The sequence below is a fragment of the Saccopteryx leptura genome, chromosome 9 (assembly GCF_036850995.1).
Source record: "Saccopteryx leptura isolate mSacLep1 chromosome 9, mSacLep1_pri_phased_curated, whole genome shotgun sequence".
In the NCBI taxonomy this organism is placed as follows: Eukaryota; Metazoa; Chordata; class Mammalia; order Chiroptera; family Emballonuridae; genus Saccopteryx; species Saccopteryx leptura.
This window is the reverse complement of record NC_089511.1, coordinates 93,061,298-93,084,287: the sequence shown is the minus strand read 5'-3', so window position 1 is coordinate 93,084,287 and position 22,990 is coordinate 93,061,298. Positions and strand designations below refer to the sequence as shown.

The following is a 22,990-nucleotide window of genomic DNA, read 5'->3' as shown; positions in this document are numbered from 1 at the left end:
AGGTACGTCCTAGATAAACCAGTGTTTTTTAGCAGCCAGTCCGCAGGCTACTCTGCCAGAAATTTCACGCTGTCTGCAGAAGAGTTAAGCATCCTTATGTTGCATGAGGATTATAGACCCAACGATCTCAGTTGAATTCACTTACACTCAGGCTGATATCTGCCTTAGCAGCCTCTGAAATAATTCTATTTTCACCAGTCCTCAAGTATGAAAAGGTTGAAAGCCACTGGTTTAAACCTCTCACTTCAGATTCAAAGCCACTGTGAGCTTTGAATGACCCCATTTCACATTTAAGAACACGGAGGCTCAGAGATGAGGAAGGTCACCAGTCAAACAGCTAAAAGTTCTACATCTTGAGGTACAGCATAATGGCTAACAAGTGGTGGCAGGAGTCAAGATAAAGACAGATGCTGAAATGCCAAGAGGCTCAGGGCCCTTCTGGCTGACCGCCCCCCACTGCTGGCACCCTTCTGCTGGGGAGGGCTGCCTGGCAACTGCCTCTGCCACTTTGGGCAGGTCAACATCAGGACTTGCAGTCTTTCCCACCCATGTCTTCCACCTCTGAAGGCTGTGCAGTGACAGAATTCTTCCCCCACTCCTCGCCTGACATTTTGCCTAGACAGGCTTGACTAGTGTCTTCCTCCAGCAGCACCTTGTGATGCTGGTTCCTTAGGTTGCCCAGAGCCCGGGCACCATGCGGAGGGGGGAGAAGTTGGCCTTTGCTCACATAAGACAGGCATGTCCTGCACACCTGCCAAAGACACCCCAGGAAACTACAAGATCTATGTGAGTTCCTGCACACATGTGCACCATGTTGTTTGTGCACATGGGCGTGCAGGATATGGAAAGAGACAGATGTCCATTGGGCCAAGACCCCATCTGTTCTCACTCTCCCCCCAGCCAGGTGGGAAAAGACACAGAACTAAAGTTCAATGGGGTGAAGTGCCATATAGTTACTACAGACAGGAACCCTGGGAAGTCTTCCCCATTGACCAGCATGACTGCAGGGGGAGATTCTTACACTAAGCACGCCAAAAGCGACACACATAAATGGACAGGGGTCCAGCAACCCAAAATCTAGCAAGATATATTGGATGGAGATAAAAGCCTTCCTTATCCCTTTAAGAACGATGGGCTTCAGCGGGAAGAGGGCTGGTCTCTGAGACAGGAGCCCCCCAGGTTACGGCACTTGGATAAATAAACCTCTTTCCTTTTGCACCAGCACCTGATGGGATTTTGGCTTTTGCTGTGGCATGCAGCTGGACCTGTGCTTGTGTTTAGCATCTCCTTCACGAGCACCCCTCTCGAAGTCTGCCACACGGGCATTGAAGCTTTGTTACCTATCTGTGGCTTTGCTTCTACCTTTACCTGTCTGTAGCTGGACAAGGCAGGTTCCAAAGCTCCATACTTGGTTGGGATCTTTATTCACATTTGACGCAGATAAAGCAAGGCCCAAGTCCACCCCTCCCTCTTGCTTATTCAACCCTTGACAAGAGTACACAGGTGCCCACACGCACACACACACACATATACACACATGGCACAAGTTCTTACCCGGCCCTCTTGGAGACCTCTTCTGCACTGAGCAGGTACTAAGCTTCATCAGTGGAGCCACTGTGGCACACAAGGGCTTCACTCCTGCTTTTGGTCATCACACTGTGCCTTCTGTAGCCCCTGCCACATAGGGGTGGAGGAATCTTGTGTGCTCTGTCCTAGCTGCATGCAGTCCCTAAGTGCCTGCATAGCCCCTGCCTCAGCCCAACAATCACTTTCCTGAAGCCCCCAGACACACATGTTCTTGTGTGTCTGTCCACAGTCTCAGTTCCCCTGTGCCCTGGAGGGTCACCTCCTGCTGGCCTCACAACTACAGGCCAGCCCTGGCCCTGGGTCACCCTGCCACTTCTCCACACACAATGGGCTACAACCCAGCTGCTCCAGCGAGCTCTGACCCCAGCCTGGGGAGGAGGCTCCTTCCCTGGGTACCCTCCCTCAGTCTGAGGGTGACCACAGAACTCTAAGATCCTCACTGTTCTCTTATTATAACTTAAAAAACGCTTGTGTGAACTTCTTCAGTATTGATGGCTATGTGGGTGCTGTTTCCTGGACTCAGAATGGTACATCTGTCTCTTTCTCTGTCTCTCACACACGAGCATGGTAGCACACTCTCACACTCACCCCCCCAGACATGATTGCATTCTATCACACTCACACATGGACATGGTTGCACACACTCACACGGCTATACTCTCCCACACTCACACTCACGCCCCCAAGACATGGTTGCATTCTCTCACACACACATATTCTCTAACTTTGTTGCACACTTCCCCCACCCCCATTCTCTTGTTCATTTATTTCAGACACACTAAGCCCTGCCTCGCCTTGACTATGGGGCTCACCTTCGTCAACTCTCCATGGTCCTGGCCAGCCTGGCCATTAAGGGCCACACACAGATCGCCTGAATTTCATTCGAACTCCTCACCCCCTTCTATGGTGCCATCTGATCATGCAGGCACCTCCTGGCCTGATGCCTGTGGTCTCTCATCCCACTTCAGGGCCTGCCTCCAGGCTGTTCTGAGTGTTGCCAGGTCACATTCACCATGGTCACCTTGCCATGGAAACCCATAGAGCTCCAAACAACTAAAACAAAAGCCAGATTTGGGGCTTTTAATAGAAAGAAAATTTGAAATGGTCTGACCTAAGAAGAGTGTGTGGTCAGCAGCAGCACCTGTGTGTGTGCAGGGACCACCTTTCCTGTAGGTGCACTCACCAGTCGGCCGGCTCCCCCACTTGCCAAGCGCCAGACAGTGCAGGTGTATGTTTTATCAAGGCCCAGCAGTCTCTTTAACCGACGATCTCCTAATGCCATCATCTTTGTTAGATAGGACCAGGCTCCCAAGCTCTAGGCAGTTCTTACTAAATGTTATTCTTGCTAAATGTTAAAATGTAGCACAGTGTTTTGCATAGGCAACTGTAAACAGGATGTGTTTGATAGGTACCCAATCAGGTAAGAGTAGCCAACTACAAAGAAGAAATCAATAGGTGATTGACGAAAATAGTGTATAGAAACCATGGCTAAACCTCAACCTCAATTCAAGAAGACAAAGTGGGGATGTGAATCCCGTACCCTTTACTCGCCACAAGTAAATAAAACTATCTAAAAACAACTACATCTCAACATCCCAAGGGGTGAACCCTTTGAGTTGGGTAACATCTTTGCTGGGAACACAAACAAGTATCTTGGGCTCCTCCCCAGGGTGGCCCTTCCCCTTGCAGAACACCTGTATCTGTGTTGTGTGTGTGGGACGGGGGGAGGGGGGGGGTCCCTCCAGCCTCAACCCAGGACCAGCACCTCAGCTTTTCGTGATTTGGCCTATCTACCCACCGCCCCTCCGCCCATACCCCATTCATGTTTTCTCTTTATTCTAGTTGAACATTTGATACATAGAAGGGATACGTTTTGCTTATTATTAGCCTGAACTAGACACTATGACGAACACCGTGAATGCATGGCCAGACTAACTGGACACTAAGCAAACCTGTTGCCCCCCATGTCCCCACCCACCCTCCACTCCATCCCACTCACAGCAAACATGACCTTGTGTCTTGTGTTTGTTGTTGTTTTTAAATAATCTTCCCTACTCTAGACTTGCAGGGGTGGATCACTTATGTTACAGAAATGTCTAAGGTAATCCCATTGTCAGGGCCTGGCAGGAGCTAAGTGTGTCTGCCTGAAGTGAGCAACTGTAATTGGAAAATTAAAAAACTTTTAAAGAAACACTTTAACCTCATGCTCGGAAGGCATTTTAGCTGGGCAGAGAATTCCGCAGGCCCGTGTCTTCCTCAGCCCCACAAAGGCACAGGTCCAGTGCGTTTCCTGCTGCTGAACTTGTACTATCTCCAACTGTCCCTCCTTCCTGTTCTCGCTTCTCTCCAGTTGCTTTTACAACCTCCCGTCGGGTGGTCCCCAGTTTCACCACCATCAGCCAGCCTGCTCACCTCCTGTGATGGTCTCCTCCTCTAGGTACTGGGAGCTCCTGTTCTTTCTCCAAATTCTCCTCTAGAAAACGGCAGCCAGCCCCAATGGCTCTAAAGACAGCCTTTACAGATGCTGCCGCTCACCAGGTCACCAGCCCTGACACCTTGATCCCCAGGGCCTGATGCACGTCTCCATCAACTTGTTCATTGCCATGTCCTACTCTGGCTTAGAGGACAACCCTCCCCTGCTCCTCCCACTGTTCTCATCAAAGTCAAGGACACTCTCTGCTCTACCCTGTTTAGGCCAAACGTCTCAGACTCACCCTGAGCCCTTCCTCCACCCCATAGCCCAGCCCATAGACAGCCCTCCGCCACACCCCAGCCAAGCTGCCATGCTCCCTCATCTTCTTTCCCTGACAACACCACAGTGCTCAACCCATCCCCCTGAGCCCAGTCTTGACCCCCTCAGGCCAACTGCCAAAGAGCAGCTAGGCTCAGCTGAATGATGTTACCCTCTGCCTGCAGCGCAGCATCCACTCTCTTCTGCTTGCAGAATCAAACACAGCTTCTCGTGGGGGGGGGGGGCCCACTTGCCCCACTCCCAATACACTCTTCCCTACTCTCTCAGTGCTCCCACCTTCCCGCCACACAGGCCATTTCACTGATGAGTGAGCCAGTGGATGAATCAATGAAGGACAAACTAATGAATACATGGTTTCATGAACAGGATGGGGAATGGTTGAGCACTTTCAAGAAATGGTTAGAATTTGGATTGGGAAGAGGGTGCACCAGGGAGGTGGGAGAGATTGGGTGCAGCTAAGATACTTTCTAGCTGAGTCTGACGGTTGGCCAGGCAGCAGCAGGATGTGAGGCTCACAGGGCCAGCGATGTGGATGGATGCCTGCCCTGTTCACAAGGCTCTTCTGGGCATGCAGTGCCCTCTAGTGCTCTAGCCATCCTGGTGAGGCCAGTCGTTGGTGTTAAGCAAACAGCCATCAGACTGAGAACAAAACCACAGCCCTCAGCTCAGGAAATGACTCCCTGCTGACCGGGGAACACTTACACCGGGTCGCCATTAGTAGTTAGCCAGAGCATTTGCGCTCGCTCATGCACATGTGTTGTGCCCAGGCAGGGTCACCTGCAGCGTGCTGTACACACCCTGAAGTCACTGTGCTGTGTCCCCCTTGGGGGCTACTTTGGGCAAGGGACTGCAATGTTATTTTGCTTTTAGGAAAAGAGCAGAGATTGGGGAAGACTATATGGCAAATAAATTTCTTCTGGGGGGGCCGTCTTTAAAAAAAATCTTAGTCTTTTTAATTCATTGTGGTAAAATACACACAATATCCAATTTACCATCTTAATAATTAAGTGCCCAGCTCAGTGGCATTAACTATAACATCTACATTGTTTTTGCAACCATCACCACCATTCATTTCCAGAACTCTTGTCATCTTATAAAACTGAAACTCTCTCGACCATTTAATACTAATTCCCCATTCCCACTCCCTCTCCAGCCTGATAACTACTATTTGATTTTGTCTCTGAATCTGACGACTCTAGTACCTCATTTAAGTGGAATCATACAATACTTGTCTCTTTGTCACTGGCTTAATTTCAGTTACCATATGTCCTCAAGGTTCAGCCATGTTGTAGCATGGGTCAGAATTTCCTTCCTAAGGCTGAACAATATTCCATTATATGGATATAGCAAAGTTTTGTTTATCCACTCATCCATTAATGGACACAGGTTGCTTCCACCTCTTGTCTATTGTAAATAATGCTGCTATGAATATCGGTGTATAAATCTCTCTCTGAGATCTTGATTTCAGTTGTTTTGAATATATACCCAGAAACAAAATTGCTGGGTCATATGGTAAGTCTATCTTTCATCTTCTGAGTAACCTTCATACTGTTTCCCACAGTGGCTGCACCATTTTGCATTCCCACCCTGTAACTGCACAAGGTTCAAGTTTTTCCTCATCTTTGCTAGCACTTGTCAACTTCTGTGCTTTTCATAGTATTATCCTCATGTGTGAGGCAATATCTCACTATGGTTCTTAAGAGTCTTTTCATGTGCTCATTGGCTATTTGTATACCTTCTTCAGAGAAGTGTCCATCCAAGTTCCTTGCCTGTTTTTTGCATTGGGTTTTTGTTGTTGTGATTGAGCTGTAGAAGTTCTTTATATATTCTGAATATTAATCATTTATCAGATATACGATTGCAAATATTTTCTCCCATTCCCTAGGTTGCCTTTTCCATGTGTTGGTGGTATCCCTGGATGCACAAAAGTTTTAAATTTTGATATAATACAATTTATCTACTTTTGTTTTTGTTGCTATATATGGGGATATCAGCTTTAAAGATGTGCCTATAGCCCTGGCCGGATAGCTCGGTTGGTTAGAGCATCATCCGGAAGCGTAAAGTTGTGCCTATAGCTCCATTGTTTGCTAGCACCAGGGCCAGTCAGAACCAGTAAGATCTTGGTCCTGTCTGGCCCCCACTAACGCTCTGGCAGCCCGCCACAGGCACTGTTGGTGTCAGCTATGGTTCCAGCCTCAGCTGCTGGTCACTCACAGGACCACAGCCCCCAGCTACAGGTGAGACGGGAATGGCTGAGCAGCTCACCAACCCATGAGTGAGGTCACACACAGATCTTCTGTTCCAGACAGGCACACTCACCACCACTGCTGTTGCTGCGTGCCCCTCCAGTGCCCACCACCCAGCAGGTACAGTGGGCACAGGGCCTGGGGCCCACACAAGTGTTTTAGTTTTAATTTACTTTAAAATCAGAAGAAAGAAAGAAATACAATAAGAATATTGTATTTGTCTGTAAACCAACACTGTCATAATACGTAATTGTACGTTCTTTGAGAAAAGAGGCCCATGGAGGTCACAATACCTGAGCCCGTAGTGGTCATGATGTGGCTGTGGTTCCAGAGTCCCTTGTTCCCCACAGAGTAGGCAAAGCCCAGACTTAGGCCAGTCGAGCTGATGCAGAGTACTTCCCTCTGCCTGTGTGGCCACGCCTCCTCCCCACGTGTGCCAACATGCCCACCCCAGGAGCCCCGTGTGACCACTCACAGCACCTGCTAGGCTTCTCACTAAACTCGCCACCTTCTTCGGGCCTTCCCTGTACCCAGGGACTCAGTGGCCTCCCAGTCTCTCACCTGCTCTGGGCAGCCATCATATCTTTTCAACCAGGTATCTTTCTGACCCATCTTCTGGGTCTCTCAGGCCTAGCCCAGTTCCTGCAGCCTCAGCCTGCTGCTCCCAAATTCAGACCTTGGCTGTGGGCCTTGAGCTCACTCAGTCCAGCCTTGCTCACAGCTCCTTTCCCTGGATGAGCCATGTCCAGCTCAGCCCCCTCCTCCAGGCCCGTGACCATGCTGGCCTTGGCTCCTCTCCTTTCAGAGAACTTACCTCATGCCGACAGAGGCAGACACTGACAACCGCCAGTGCCAGGCCCGGTCTCAGCATGGCACCTACTCCACACTGTTCTACCATCACGACCTCCCGGGGGTACTCTCATCAGTCCAGTTTCAGATGAGGAAGCTGCTGGCAGAGCTCATGGAGCTTCCAGGCCCCATGGCAGGAATGGGAGCAGCGGGCAGGCCTCGGCTCAGGGGAGAACAGAGGGGGGAAGGGCTACTTCTCCTCAGCAGCCCTGCTGTGGCACTGAGAATAGGACACTCGGCACCTCCTTGTATGTGGCTACACCACCTCCCTCGTCACCACCATTCCCTACTACTTCCCAACTCCTATCACCACCACCAACACCATCAGCATGACCACAACACCACCCTCACCACAACCACTATCACCAGCACCTTCACTTCACAACCCCCCTCATCCCCCTCATCCCCCACCATCATCCCCCTCACCCCCCACCATCATCCCCCTCATCCCCACCATCATCGGCCTCTTAGTTCCATCCCCCTGCCATCGCCACCTGCATCCCCAACCCCCCAAACCACCACGACATCATCGCCACCACGACAATCACTTTCCCAGCCACCCTGAGGCTTCCAAACAAAACCAGCTTTGCCGGCTTTGACTCAGACGAGTTGTGGGAGAAGAGCTGGGCTGCACAGGCCTCTGAGGGCCTCACTAGGCCCGTCTTGCTCACTGCTGTGTCCCCAGAACCCTGTCTGATGCTGGCACAGAGAAAGTGTGAAGGGAAGGCTGGGGGCAGGCTTTACTAACTTTTTTTTCTTATTTAGTGAGAGGAGGGGAAGCAGACTCCTGTCAGACAGACTCCTGCATGCACCTCGACCGCGATCCACCCGCAAGCCCACTAAGGGACTAGGCTCTGCCCATCTGGGGCGTTGCTCTGTTGCTCAGCAACTGAGCTCTTAGCACCTGAGGCAGAGGCCATGGAGCCATCCTCAGCACCCGGGGTCAACTCACTCCAATCAAGCCATCGCTGCAGGAAGAGGGGGGGAGAGAGAGAGAAAGAGGGAGAGAGAGAGAGAGAGAGAGAGAGAGGAGGGAGAGAAGCAAGAGAGGAAGGGGAAGAGAAGCAAATGGGTGCTTCTCCTGTGTGCCCTGACTGGGAATAGAACCCAGGACATCCACATGCCGGGCCGACACTCTACCACTGAGCTAACCGGCAATGGCTGGCTCTAGTGACTTGACCGTCCCTGGGCACCTGACATTGAGAGCCAGCTGCCTCTGCTCATGATTCTCTGGTTCAGCTCAGCTGTGCTCCCTCCCAGGCCAGTGCCTCCTTTGGGGAAATCTGACAGCTTGTCTCAGTCCTGTTGCTCTAAATTTAAGCCTCTGTTTGCAAAACCACTGAGAAAAAAATAAAATAATTAAAACATCTCTGGCCTCTATGAATATTTGGCCAACAGATAGACAGCTTAGTGCACATATTGGGTACTCAATAAATGCCAGGGACAGCTACTTCCCTGGTGCCCAGAGAGCTCAGTAGTCACCCCTAGTGTAGTTTCAGTCCCAGTCCTAAATTCCTTCTTCCCAAAATGCTGCCAGTAGCCTTCACTGGGCAGCTGGTGCCACTGTGGCCACGAGGCTGAGTGGCCTTCCTAGGCTGGGCTGGGCACAGAACAAGGGCAAGCTTGACGGGCCCAGCATATGGGAAGGAGCAAACACCCATCCTGGCACGCACTGGATGCTGGGTTTTCTAGAATGACTTCTGGAACTGTCCACGTTCCACCACTGACACAGAGCCCAGGATTCCTGCCCACCTCTCTGGTTGGCGGCTTCACACACAGCACAGCTCTCAAGGCCCTTCTCACCATCATCTTTCTAGCCTGAGCCCCCATGATGTGCTCCACGGTGGGGGAAGGGTCAGGGACCCAATGTGAGATGCAGTGTCTTCCCAAGACATCTATCCTTCTGGGCCCTTGCTGGTCGAGGTGGCTGGCAATCTGCAAGAGCAGCTGGTGAAGGAAGAGAGACAGAGGGGCCAGCTCTCATCTCAGAGGCCCCCTGCTCCCAGCATGGACAGGGACTCCCCCAGTCTTGTGAAAAGCTCTTCCTTGAACATCTGGGCTGAGCTATCCATGATGGTTCAAGACTTCACTCTCCCCATTCAACGCTGGGAAACAAGCCCAGAGTTTACTTCTCACACTCATGATGATGGAACTGTAGACAGGGCTCAGTTCTCTGGAAACCCCCCATGCATCATCCATGTAGCCCTCTGCTCGAGGTGAGGAAAGGGCTGGACTTGGCTGAGGTTTGGGGGACTGAGGTCTGCAGCCTGGTAGCATGGGAGCCAGCAGCCCAGACTCATCCTCTGCCCACAGCCCCGGCCTTCCACTTCTAAGGACGGGGCCACAAGCTGTAGCTAGCATGTACCTGCAGCTACCACCTGCCCTTCCTGCCCCGCCAGACCAGCTGCAGTGGCCCCACCAAGATGATGGACACTCCTGCTCAAAGGTGATTTCCCAGCTGCCACACTAATCACCAGCCCTGACAGCAGTTCCTTCTGGCTTCTAAGCAAAGGAAACTACCCCCCACTGGGTTATAATTAATTTCTCACTCAGCAAGGCCAGCCTGGAAAAAGACTGACCACTCGAGTAGTGGACTGCTGGTGACCATGGTTGGGTCAGCAGGCCCCTTTGGCTCCAGGGCTCTCGTACCCTGCAGCCCAGCAGACTGGATACACCAGCCTTGGCTCTCCCTGCCCCGTACCCTCCTCACCACGTTCCTAATCAGCCAGACTTCTGCGGAGCCGTCTTCACGAGAGGCCCCGCTCAAAGTGCGGCACGTGCACTGTCCCACTGAACACAACTGCCAGAGGTAGGAGCATCTATGATCCTTGTCTTGTAGAAGGGAAACGAAAGCAGAGCAAGTCCACACAGTAAGCCAGGTCTTAAGTCCAAGGTCCCCCCACAGGTCAGTGTGCAAAACCTCAGGGCTCCTCTGCTGTGTGACAGCCATATACACAGGTGTAGAGGAGCCAGGGCACTGTGACCTGGGAACCCAGGACACCGACCCACCTGCTTGCAGACCGGGCGGAACACGCTGCCATAAAGAACCATTCATGGCCTCCTTTACCCTCTTCTGAAAGGCAGGTGTCCCTAAAAGTTTCCCCGCATGAATTTGTTCTTTAACATTTCGGTGAAGTTTAATTAAGGCCCAGGAAGGGGTGATGGACAGGGGTTTGTTCAGGCTGTGCATGGCTGACAGAGACAAACACAGTAATGGTTGTTGTGTGCACAGGGGCACCTGCCGGTGGCCCACAGATACTCGGGGCCCAGACACCTGACAGGCCCATCCCTGTTGGGCACAGAAGTGAGCTAGGAGGAATTCTTTCCTCTGGATCTACTGGGTCCTACAACCACTAAACAGTGGAGAAGGTGGATCCAACCAAGTCTGCTTCTGCATCTGGGTGGTAACCATGACTGTATCTGCTGGGGGTGGGCACGGTCAAGGCAGCCCCTGGGAGAGCAGCACCCCCACAGGGACACCCACACTAGAAGACTGGGATAGAGTTGTCTTCACAAGCCCTCAGTAGTCTGCTAGACAGAACTGGCCTTGCCGGTGACCTCTGCGTCCTGAGGGAGCTGGAACGCCACCTTGTAGTCTGGACGTGCTTCCTTGTCACGTCTGGAGTCGCCCCCCTCATGGCAGTCCCGTCTCTTGGAGGGCTAGGGGACTCCTGCCCAGCCGGCCTGCCCTCCTGTCCCCAGCACATACTCCCCCATTCTGTGGGGACGGCAGGGTGGGGATGTCACAGTGCTCCCCACTGCAGCCCCTCCCGGCCGCTGGGGTCTGCTGTCCTCTCCTCTCTACTGCTGCTGTGAGCATGAGCACAGGCAGAGCAACCGGGGTGGGCTGTGGGCAGGACCCCCAGGTACAGCACCACAGTCTCTGGAGCAGAAGCAGGATGTGGGGTTCCCAAAGAAAGCTTGAGGGTCTGCTCAGCTGGGAGGGTGGAGGTAACAGAGCTAAGGAAGCCTGCGAGAGAGGCAGGCACCAGCAGAGCATGGACTGGGGCCAGACTAATCAGAGAGTTCTGACGGCCCCACCGCGTACCCTGTGGACCAGTGCTGGGGCACACACTGCCTGCATTTGGATGCTGTCAACAAGTGCCCTGGGGTCAAAAGACCTTGAAGACTTTGACTTCAAGAGTGAAAAAGGAACCCAACTCCTGGGCTGGAGGAGCTGTGTGGAGAACAGGTCATGGCCACCAAGTCCTCAACTGATGCTGCTCCCATGTGGGACAGCTCACACCCCCTTCTGGGCCTCAGTTTCCACATCTGTAAAATGAGCGGGTGGTACCTGACACTGAGGCTCCTTTCAGACCAAATCCTGATTTCCCTGAATCTATGTGACGTCTGTGCAGAAGCTGTCACAGAATGAACTTCCTGACCAGGGGCCAAGAGGCAGAATGGTGGGCATGATGGAACTTGGGGTGGGCTCTGGCAGAGGTGGTCACTGTGAGGCTAGTGATATGGGGTTGGAATTAGGCTAGAACCACACATGTCCCCCTAGGCCAGGAGTCGGGAACCTTTTTGACTGAGAGAGCCATGAATGCCACATATTTTAAAATGTAATTCCATGAGAGCCATACAACGACCCATGTACGTTACGCATTATCCAATAAAAATTTGTTGTCCTGGAGGACAGCTGTGATTGGCTCCAGCTACCCGCAACCATGAACATGAGTGGTAGGAAAAGAATGGATTGTAATACATGAGAATGTTTTATATTTTTAACGTTATTATTTTTTTATTAAAGATTTGTCTGCGAGCCAGATGCAGCCATCAAAAGAGCCACATCTGGCTCACGAGCCATAGGTTCCCAACCCCTGTCCTAGGCCATAATAATGAGGCCCGAAAGCATGAGCATCATTAGTCAGCATGGACAAAAGGTGGACACAACCCCAATGTCCACCAACCGATGAATTCTACGGGCAATGGAACATCACTCACCCTTGAAAAGTGATGCAGTAATGACATGTGCTACAAGGCAGGATGCACCTCAAAAACATCAAGGTAAGTGACAGACCCGTTTGCGAGCATGACCCAGAAAAGGCACAGCCACAGAGACAGATGCAGAGTGGTGGTTATCAGGGGCCGGGGATGAGGGATAGGCGGCATTGCCTAATGAGCATGAGTTTTTCCTCTCAGGGTGATAAAAGGGTTTGGGCACTACTGGAGGTGAGAGGCCTATGCACCACTGTACCAAATGCCACTAAACTGTTCATTTGAAAATGGTTAATTTTATGTTAGTGAATCTGACCTCAAAAAAAAAAAAAGAAATTTGTAATTATTTGCTACCTTCTCCTTCTCCCTTCCCTGGCCTCGCTGCCGGGCCCAACACAGGGGCCTGCTGTGTGGATGAGAAGTCGACCCAGAAGAGTTGGTGTGCAGGGTCAAAGCCAGAGAGGGGACCCCCAGGAGGACGTGGTAAGATGTCAGCCCATGAGATGTGGACAGCTTGCTGTGGGCCCCTCCAGGCCTGCCTGCTTAGAGCTCTGAGCCCCACCCCTCTACCTCTGGCTGTGGGGAGCCTGTCAGAGGCCTCATGAGGAGGAGACACACAGACTGCTGAGTCAGTGAAACAGTGAGAGTTTCTGTTACCAAGTGATATTCCACCAGCCCTCGCAGATACAGGTAGACAGGAGGCTGGGATCCTGTGTCAAGACTTTTCGAGTTTCTGTGGGGTCATGTCTGTGGTCCAGCAAGGACCACCAGCAGGCTGTTCATGGAACAATGCTCAGCCCCTGCTTATGGTGGTGCCCCGGCGTGTTAGCACTGCACCCACTCAATGGCTACATGGCGGCTAGCAGAGGCCTGTGCCTGACTCTACCCTCTCCTCTCCAGAAAGGACAGAAAGGAAGGCAGCAGTCCCACAGCCATTGCTGGAAGGGCAAGGAAGGGGAGTGGGCAGAGAGGAAGCCTGTGCCTAGGGCCAGCTGGGCTCATGTGTCTTCTCCCTTTTCACTGTTTCTGCTGGTTTCATTGGACAGAAACATTTGAGGAAGAAACTATCTACTCTCTTCCCCTCTGCTCAGAGGCCCACAGTCACACTCTGAACCACCAGCTCAGGCCCCAAACTCACCCCCACCCTCAGATCCTGGCATAAAGAAGACATATCTTTCCCAGCTACTGCACACAAAAAAAATTTTTTTTGTATTTTTCTGAAGCTGGAAATGGGGAGAGACAGTCAGATTCCCGCATGCGCCCGACCAGGATCCACCCGGCACGCCCACCAGAGGGCAACACTCTGCCCACCAGGGGGCGATGCTCTGCCCCTCCGGGGCGTCACTCTGTTGCTACCAGAGCCACTCTAGCGCCTGAGGCAGAGGCCAAGGAGCCATCCCCAGCGCCCGGGCCATCTTTGCTCCAATGGAGCCTTTGCTGCGGGAGGGGAAGAGAGAGACAGAGAGGAAGGAGGGGGGGGGGGTGGTGGAGAAGCAAATGGACGCTTCTCCTGTGTGCCCTGGCTGGGAATTGAACCCGGGACTTCTGCACGCCAGGCCGACGCTCTACCACTGAGCCAACCGGCCAGGGGTTGCTACTGCACAAATTTTAGGAGATTAATTTTTGATTTTCCTCTCTCTAAAGAATCGAGAATCATTAAAATTTTCTGTCAATGACAGAGGTACCTGCAATGTGGTGGGGTAGGGGGTTAGAACCAGTCTGATGGCCAGTGTCTTGCCAGGTGCTTCCTGATCGTTTTGGCAGCAGAGCCCAGGTCAGGGCTGGGGCTGGGGCTCAGGGCTGGGCTCGCCGCTTCACTGCACCGCCTCTTCCTCCAGGGCCACCATCCCCTTAGGCACTTCTCTGGAGCCCTAGGCCCTGCAGAGCACAGAATCTGCATCCGGTGTCACAGAGCAGCAAAGGCCCAAGGTTGCATTGCGGTAAAGCTGCCAGCACCTGAATCTGGGAAGGGAACTAAGGCCCTAGGACCTGGGCCCATAGGGACACAGCTGCTTCCCCTGAGCAGGTATGAAAAGCACCAGCAGTGGCCCCAATGGACATGCTGATGTCACGGAGAATCTGCACTGGCCAGCCATCAGGCACACATCTGTACAGGTGCACAATGACGATCCGTGGTGGTGCCTCGTCTGTGGCACTCTGTGGAACCAACTACAAGGCAAAAGCAAACAGAGGTATTTGCTGAAGGCTGGCCACCTGCTCTGCTTGAGGGCCCAGGTGCAGCCTGGCCGCCTCTCTCCAGGTCCCATTGGCATCGTCTACCCTACAGCCGTGCTTTCTAGAGGCACTGGCTCTGGCGGTGTAGGGGTTAAGGGAAACAGGGGCACCTTGCCACCACCTCTTGCCCCATCTATGCCTTGCCCAGGGTTCTCAGGGTGGACAGCTCAGAGGTCCACTGGCTTCACAGACTCCTGCCTCAGGGGCAGATGGGGGTCCCAGGAGCTCCCCCAAATACATAGCTGTAAGGCCAGAGCTCTAGGAAAGTCAAGGCCTTATCTGGCCCCAGAACTCTGGGAAGGTGGGTGGTGGGAAAACCAGATGGGAGGGAGAGCAAGAGGGGCTCCCAAGTGTCTTGTAATGTCAGCCAGAAGGCCTCTCCTTTAAGGGCCTCCAAGGTGAGGCAGAGCCCTGACTCAGGAGTCATAGCTTCCCCTAAACTCCCAGCACTGGCCTGGGGCTGCCACTCTGTGCCAGTTGGGCAGGGAAGGGAAGCCAGGTAGGCTATGGGAGGCCTGAGTGGTCTCACCCTTTTTTTTTTTTTTTACAGAGAAAGAGATAGGGACAGACAGACAGGAACGGAGAGAGTTTTTCATCAGTTTTTCGTTGCGACACCTTAGTTGTTCATTGATTGCTTTCTCATATGTGCCTTGACCGAGCGCCTTCAGCAGACTGAGTAACCCCTTGCTCGAGCCAGTGACCTTGGGTCCAAGGATGCTGGTGAGCCTTGCTCAAACCAGATGAGCCCTGCTCAAGCTGGCAACCTCGGGGTCTCGAACCTTGGTCCCTCCGCATTGCAGTCCGACACTCTATCCACTGCACCACTGCCTGGTCAGGCGTGGTCTCACCCTTTCAAGTGACCCAGGAACGTCCTCCCCAGGCTCCCAGAGGGACACCCTGGGCTTGACCTCTTTGAGTCTTACTGTCTCTCCCCCACCCCTCAGTCTGCCTCCTGCCTCACTTCCATCTGAAATCACACATACACTCTCTCTCTCTCTCTCTCTCTCTCTCTCTCACACACACACACACACACTTAAGACAAGTGACAGCTTCCTTTATTGCTCATGTCTCTCCCTGCAGGTAACAGCTTTGAGGAGAAAGGGCCCTTCTTCCGTCCCCCACAGTGCATCCCCACCCCTGAGAAGTGCCACAGGTAAGAGGTGGTCCCTCAAAGAGTGTGGGTGAGCTGATCCTTATATCTGTGACTGTTACTGTTCAGTCACTCAGAAAAAACAACTACAAATATGAGGAGGAGGAGGAGGAAGAGGAAGATGATGAAGACCTGGGGGAAGACTGGGATGAGTGACAGCCAAGGTCAGGAGCCCACATCAGGAAGGGTCCTCCTCCAAACCCAGGAGAGGAAGGAGGCAATCCACAGTGGAAATGCAGATACTTTCACAGTAGAGAAGCAAGTGCTCCTTTGAGGGGCACTTCTCCAACCTTGCCCCTTTTTCAGGGTGCCAGGGTGGCGGATGACTTCTCATAGCCTGACCTGGAGCTCTGGGGAGGAAGGCCCTAGAGAAGGGTGCATGGTTGCACCCACTTCCTGCGAAGCCCAGCGCCTCTTCCCTCACCCCCTCGCAGTAGCTTCTGTCAGGTGCTGGGTCTCTAGGCAAAGGGTAAGTGCAAGAGACACACCCCAAGTTTGTACTACCAGCACAACGGCCTTTTCCTGACACAGGCCCTCTCCTCTGGGGTTGGCTATGACAGGGGCAGAAGGGCTCCTGTTCTAGGTGACTCAGCACAGAGCTATATGTCATTCACATACCTGAGCCAAGCTGTCCCCAATACTCCTGGAAGCCCAAGCAGGTGAGTCACTGGTAGAGAAACAGGTTCAGGGCCACCTTTACCTCCCAGAACACCTCCTCAGCCCTATCCCTGGTACCCATGACGAATGGCCCAGAGAACTGGCTTGCTGAAAGCCAGACGACCAGGGGTGGGAGTCACTACATCCTCTCCTTGGGCTCAAGTTCACAGGCTATGGGAGCTAAGGTTTCCTCATCTGTGACATGGGAAATCAAGGCACCTTGCTTAGGGTTTCGGGAGGACACGGTAAGCTAGCAGACGGGCAATGCCCAGCATAGACCAGCCTGCTATGAACCCTCTGTGGGGAGTGGCCGCTGCTGGCATCAGCCTTATCCAGTTAAAACCAGAACACCAAGGAGTCCTCTCTTGGGTTGCAGAGAGGAGGAAGGCCTCAGGGGAGGTGGCAGCTCAGAGCCTCCCTGCACCTTGGCAGCTCAGGCTCTGAATTAACAGATACCATACTTTTTAATGAGTTACCTCCTTCCTTGGCTAAAAGGCTATTAGCTGCCTATTAGGTGAACGCCTCCCACTTCTTTCACATCACCAAAGAAACTGCGATTTACTTAGCCATCCCTAAAGCAGTTCTGCAGAATGAAGGCAATTTAGCAGTGGCCTCAACAAACGTCCCTATTAGGGCGCTGCTCTCAGACTCTACCCTTAGGAGCCCACAGACTGGCTCACTTCTCTGTTCCTGACTAGGCTGGGCCTCGCTGGGCCTAGGGCAGCCAGTATGGGACACAGGTAGCTCCCAGAAGCTAGAGAGGTTCTGCAAGGTGGAGGAGGGAGAAGAAGACTGGGCCCAGGTAAGCCTTCAAAGCAAGATTTATACTATATTTTCCACTAGTCCCTAGCCAAAGAGAAGGGAGGTGCCAGATGAGAAAGGAAGACTAGACCGAGCAGCCTTCCTGGCCAAGGGGCTGCTCTGTTACCTCCTGGTCCAAGCAGGAGTGCCTGCCCAGGCCCCACTGCAGAGGGATGGGCCCCGCAGCCTGGAGAGGGGGCCTGTCAAGTCATGGCAAGTACTCCTTTCTTTGGTGCCTGGGAGTCTAAGGTCTGGAAGTCCCCAGGCAGAGATGGCAGGTCCTTCCCTGCAGCAAGGGGTTATGAGCAAAATGGAACCCAGGAATCCAGGCTAGGAAGATGAGATGTGTGAATCCTGCCCAGAACCTACAGAAGGTCAGGAGGATGGTGCTTGGGAGCCCTAGAAGCCAGGGTTTGGATTCATCTGTGTCACAGCGATGGCTGCACCTGCACTGAGCAGCAGAAGGCCAGAAACTCTTAAGAGCTGTTAAGTAGAGGTTCCCCAGCTCTGGCTCCAGCACACCCAGGGTGGGTATGGGGAGTGAGGGGCAAGTGTCTCTATGTGCATGTGTAGAATCCCTGTGTGAGTGGCAGGGAGAGGGTCTGGGTCCCCTGGGTGAGAGTGAAGTATGAAGGAGCCAGGCCATGGGGCATGCCGTGGGACTGTGTCCACAGGCATCTTCAACAAGTGCCCTTGAGAAAGGGCAGGAGTGTGTCTTGGTGATGACTGAGGGTGTGTAAGCATGGGTGCAAGGGTATGAGTGAGAAGAGCAGTCCTGCCCTACTTGGAGGAGTGTGTCTTGGTGATGACTGAGGGTGTGTAAGCATGGGTGCAAGGGTATGAGTGAGAAGAGCAGTCCTGCCCTACTTGGAAGTCTGTGTCTGCGTTGGCATCTTTTTCTGAAGGTGTGCGTGGCTACACACAGTGACAGTGTGCACATGTGGTGAGAAGGCTGGGAGAGGACTGGGGAAGGCTGTTAGTCAATGTTCCACGGCCTTGCTCTGGGTTTCCTTGGATCCAGCCCATCCCTACAGCCCGAGACAGTGCTGCCCCTTTCCCTGTTCTCTGGTCTTGCCCATGACCTCTTTATCTGGGTTGCTTCTGCAACCCCCTCCTGTCAGCCCCCAGCATGGAAGGGAGCTTCCTGTCTTGGGGAGGTGTTTGGTCAGCCAAGGGATGGCCTTTATCCTCTAGAGGCCCAGCCTATCCTCCAGGCAACAGGCCAGACTGCTGGAGTACCCGATCCACAAGAGGGCGCCCGGAGACTGAGCTGCTCCCAGTTTGGGTGGGTCCCCCTGCAGTGGCATGCACACTAGTGGCAGTGTTGAGCAGCTCACTGAGAGTCATCAGGCTCTGCAGCTCCAAAGGGCACCCACAGGCCTCTCCAGAGGCCCCAGATGTCTCCTCCAGGGTGTGGTGCTGTGGGGCCATTTCTCCACGCTCAGTGCCACCAATTGTGCTTTGTTGGTCATCCTAAGGGAAGGTGGGCAGGGTGAAGGGTGCTCATTTTCCCTGGATTAAAGAATTTGCCTTCTGCCACCCAACTCCATGGACCAAGGGTGTAAAAAAGCCACCTGTTTCTGCCAACTGCCCCAGGTCACCCTTGCAGCCCAGCCCCCACAGTTCAGCCACTGGCAGCCTCACTTAGCACCCTGGCTAAGCAGAAGGCTGTGGAAGGACACCGGAAACCTCTCAGCAGGAAAGTCCCTGCTGCTGTTGAGGCTGCCCTGAGCACATTGCTTCCTGCTCACACCTGACTCCAAGCCCACATGTACAAAGTTGCAAACCAAGAGTTACAAGACATTACAACTCTCTGTTGTCGTTTTTACTTCTGCCTTGACTGTTTACAGTTACCTGCCTGTCTTCCTCTTGCAAGCACTGTGACCCCAGAGTCTCCATACCGGAAAAGCCCCCTTCCTCCTCGCTTCCCTGGGGCAAAGAAAGGGCATCTCACCCTGGGGACCATTCTGGCTTCAGTATCTGCTCTTTGAGGCTGGGATCTAGTCTCAAGAACAAAGCCTTGGACAGGCCCGTAAACCTCGAGTTTGCGCAGGAAGGGGTTCTAGAGGTGCCATGCCACCCTCCCCCCCCCCCCTCTTCTATTCCCAAAGGCCAAGAGAGAGAGAAAAAGCTCTTTGAAAGCAGTGGGGGAGGATGGCCAATGCTCCCTCCTTCTCAGGAAGACACCTCCTGCATGCAGGAGCCCATCAGTCAGGGACGGTTTGAGGGAAACTGAAATGCATGGCCAAGGAGGTCAGATTCTACAGTCTTGCGGTTCATTCTGTTAGGGTTTGGGGATAGGGGCAGTGACCAACCTTTGCAAGGCCATATCTAATACTCTCACCGTAGCACATAAGCCAGGAGGTTCAAACGCTCTTGGTAAAGGCTGGCTCAGAGCCGTCATATGGATCCAAACGCCCCTGCCCCGCAGTTAAGTGCGGATCTAAAGCAGCCCTGTGGGTCTCGACCCTGGCAGGCCACCCGCCCCGCTGCGCTGGGTCAGAGCGGGCCATCGAGGAGAGCCTACCAAGAAACTACAGGTTCTTAGGTTTTTAAAAAGACTTGTGCTGCAACAAAAAACGCACGGGAGAAGAGCAACCTTTAAAAAGAAAAAAAAGATGCCTGCCGCGGGGCGCGGAGGGGGTGAGAGCGCGCGGAGGGACGCACCAACGGGGAGCGCGGAAAGAAAACCAGGGCACATTCTCCCGCTGAAACAAAACTCCCCACACAGGTTGCTGGCTTTCCAGAGCCACCTCACCTGTCCCCTCCTACGTGCGCCGAAACCGCGACAAGATCCGTACGCTCCGCTCCAAGAACCACCAAGCTGGGACGCGCGGCTGGTGGGCACCGACCCCGGCCGCCCGGTCTGGCCCGCATCCCGCTCTGGCCCGAGACACACCCAGCCCGGGCCCAAGGCGCCCTGCCCATCGCACCAACTCGCTCCCGCCTGGACTCCTCGCCCGCAAATGCGCTGCGCGCTGTCCGCCGCGCACAGAAAGGCGTTTTCCAAGCGTATAAGCCGCCGTTCCGCGCGCGGCGCCAACTTCGCCGCGGCCGCCGCCAGGCTCACCTTCGCTGAGCAGCGGCAGGAGTAGCAGCAGCCACCTCAGCCCCGCGGTGCCGTCCCTCGCCTTCGCCATCGCCCGTGCGCACCGGGGCCGCGGCGAGAGGGTTGGCGGCTCTGGCAGGGGTATTGGCGGCGGGGTGCGGCGCTCAACCTGGCCGCACCATCCCGCCTGGGTTGCCGGAGGCACTGCGGACGCGAAGGTTCGGGAGAGGATCCGTTCCGGCACTCCCCGGCACTCTGGTCGCGAGACTGATGCGAGGCTGGCGAAGGCTGCGAAGGAGGTGCTGTCAGGGGCGGGGCGGGGCGGGGCCAGGGGCAGGCGGGTGCGGATAGGGGCGGGGCTCCGGGGACCCCCCGGCGCCGCTGAGTGCGGATCAAGGGAGGCGCGAGTAGAGGGTAAACGCGGGGTACCTGGCGAGGGCGTGGGTTGGGCTGGGCTACGCTAGGCTGGGCAGGAGCGGAAGCGGGGCGCGGGCTTGCCTTCTGCAGCGCCCTCCGCGACCCCCCAGCAGCGGAGTCCTCCGTCTTAGCCAGTGCGCCTCGCCCTTCCCTGCGGCCGCACAAGGCAGGGGAACTATGCAGGGATGTGGGGTCTGGGAGGCCTGGCCGGGATGCACCCGAGCAGATGTGGGGACCAAGCGAATGCCCCGCCTCCAGGCTCTTGGCTCGGAGCGCATCCTCCGCCATTTCTGAGAACGGAAGGCGCGGTGGGAGCGCGACCTCATTTGGAGCGCGACTCGGGATGAGGGGACGATCCAAGGCGAAGACAGGGAGCTGGAGCGCTCCTGGGGCCAGCCTGGGGTGTGGCTGACATGTCTATGTTTGCGGCGCAGGACACCTTAAGGCTGTCCTAAAGTCAGTTAGTGATATCCCTTCTTTAGATCTGGTCCAATCAGTGGGAGCAATAAACTGCTCTGGACACACCTTTCAAAAAGACCTGGCGCTGGTGGCCTAGTAAGGTGCTTCGGGGTTATAGTCCACCCTCCACGCCCACCCCCACCCCCACAACAGAACTCTTTGGATGTGGAGCTGACTGGGTAGGAGAGCTAGCAACAGGGAGGAACTAGAGCCCCAAATAATTTAATGTTTGCCCAAAGAAATGATGCTCGCAAACACATATAATCCTAAAAAGGGGAAACACCAGGCCCTTAACACAGGTGCCCGGGGTAAAGTTGAAGATGGGTTCTGTATCGCTGGGGAAAAGTAAACTGTTCTGCACACCAACTAGCTACCTTTGGAGATCTGGCTTCCACCTGGGGCAAAGGAATGGAAGCCCTAGGGTAGAAGGGTCCAGGAAACCTAGCCTGGGGGACCCCTATTTCAAGGCCTTTTCTTCCAGCTGTGTATAGAGCCCCACCCACCTGCCTGGCTGAACTCAGGGCTGTAGAAGAGATGTGAACATCATTTTGTGGATATGGAGTCAAAATGAAGTCACCCTGGCAGGCAGCAGGAGGAGCTGCCAAGACAGAGGCTAGGGGCTCTGCCAGCCAGGATGTCCGGAGCGGACCTGCTGGCAGAAAACCAGGACACAGTGTTGCCAGCTCAGGAGAGCCATCCTGCAGCTACCAGGCCTTGTGCTGCCTGCCACATATGCCCAGGGCTCCAGAACCTCAGGTTTATGGGGCTGGAGTTGGCCAAAGAGGACTCCCTTGAATGGAGTTGGGCCCATGGCTTCCAAGGCTGCACACTCAGGGCTACGTAGGTCAGGGAGGGAACCTGAGTAGGAGGGAAGGGCTGAGGGGTTTTCTTTGTTTTAAACAGGCTCCTGTGGGAGGAGACTGCAGAAGGAAGAGGGGTAGCTTGGCCTATTCTCCCAACCAGCCCCTCTCCCCTCCCCTCCTTCCAAGAAACACCCTGGCCAGGCCATGGCCGACACTGGACAGGCTGGATGTCTGGTTGTCTCTGTATGTCCCATCTAAGGCAGTGCTCTTTCCTGGGCCCCCTCCCTCTTTTTGCCCTCTGTCTACTTCCACCTTTGGAGGGCTTGAGTGGACACCTGACACTGTGGAGAGGGCATTGCCCTCTTCTCACATCAGTGCTTTGGGGGGCTCACATGTACATGTATGTATATGCACATGTGTACCACATGTGCACATCCATGTGCCCACATATGTGGACATGGCTGCATACCTTTGCTCTTGTGCATGCTCAAGGACCTGACCAGAGGGGCACGCAGTAGAGGGCAGGGGTAAAATCCTGGGTTTGCTGGCCTCAGCTGCAGGTGAGGAGTGATTTATTTAGCCTTGCCTGGGACTGTGCATTGGCTTTGTGATCCTGAGACTCCGAGTAGCAGGAAGGCACCTTCTTCCCCAGCAGAGGGGAAATTAATGCCTCCTCTCTGAGTTTCCACAGGAGAGGTCAGAAGCCCAGCTAGGGCAGAATGCTAGTCTTGACTCCCCAAGAAACCTCTTCCTTGTCTCTACTTTGTTCCAGGGGCCCCAGGAGATTGTGCAGGAGGTTCCTGTTCTCTGTCCTGGCTTCCCCAAGTTGTCTTCCTCTGTGCCTCAGTTTCCAACTGTAAACATCTTGCTCTCAGGAGTGAGGATAAAGAGACAGAGTATGCATGAGGGTGGAGCTCAGTGTTGGACGCACAATAAGTGCTCAATAAATCACAGCCATCATCTTGCCCAGGCTTAGGACTTGGCTCTAGCATCCTTGCCCTCACCACACTGTTGAGGGCTATGGGCTCCCATTGGCATGTAAAG

The 22,990-nt window shown here is 54.0% G+C and overlaps 1 protein-coding gene across 3 annotated transcripts in view; it reads right to left on the bottom strand.

Annotated features, from left to right (window-relative positions):
- RET (ret proto-oncogene) overlaps positions 1-20,548 on the bottom strand; it is a 55,433-nt gene extending 34,885 nt beyond the window's left edge. For 2 of the 3 annotated variants that reach the window (XM_066349735.1, XM_066349736.1), the window contains exon 1: positions 20,289-20,548. In XM_066349735.1, the coding sequence (XP_066205832.1) occupies positions 20,289-20,358 (70 nt within the window). In that variant the 5' untranslated portion in view covers positions 20,359-20,548. Of the gene's footprint in view, positions 1-3,999; positions 4,147-20,288 lie in introns of those variants that run through there. The other variant, XM_066349737.1, reaches the window with a different exon arrangement.
- Positions 20,549-22,990: the final 2,442 nt, after the last annotated feature.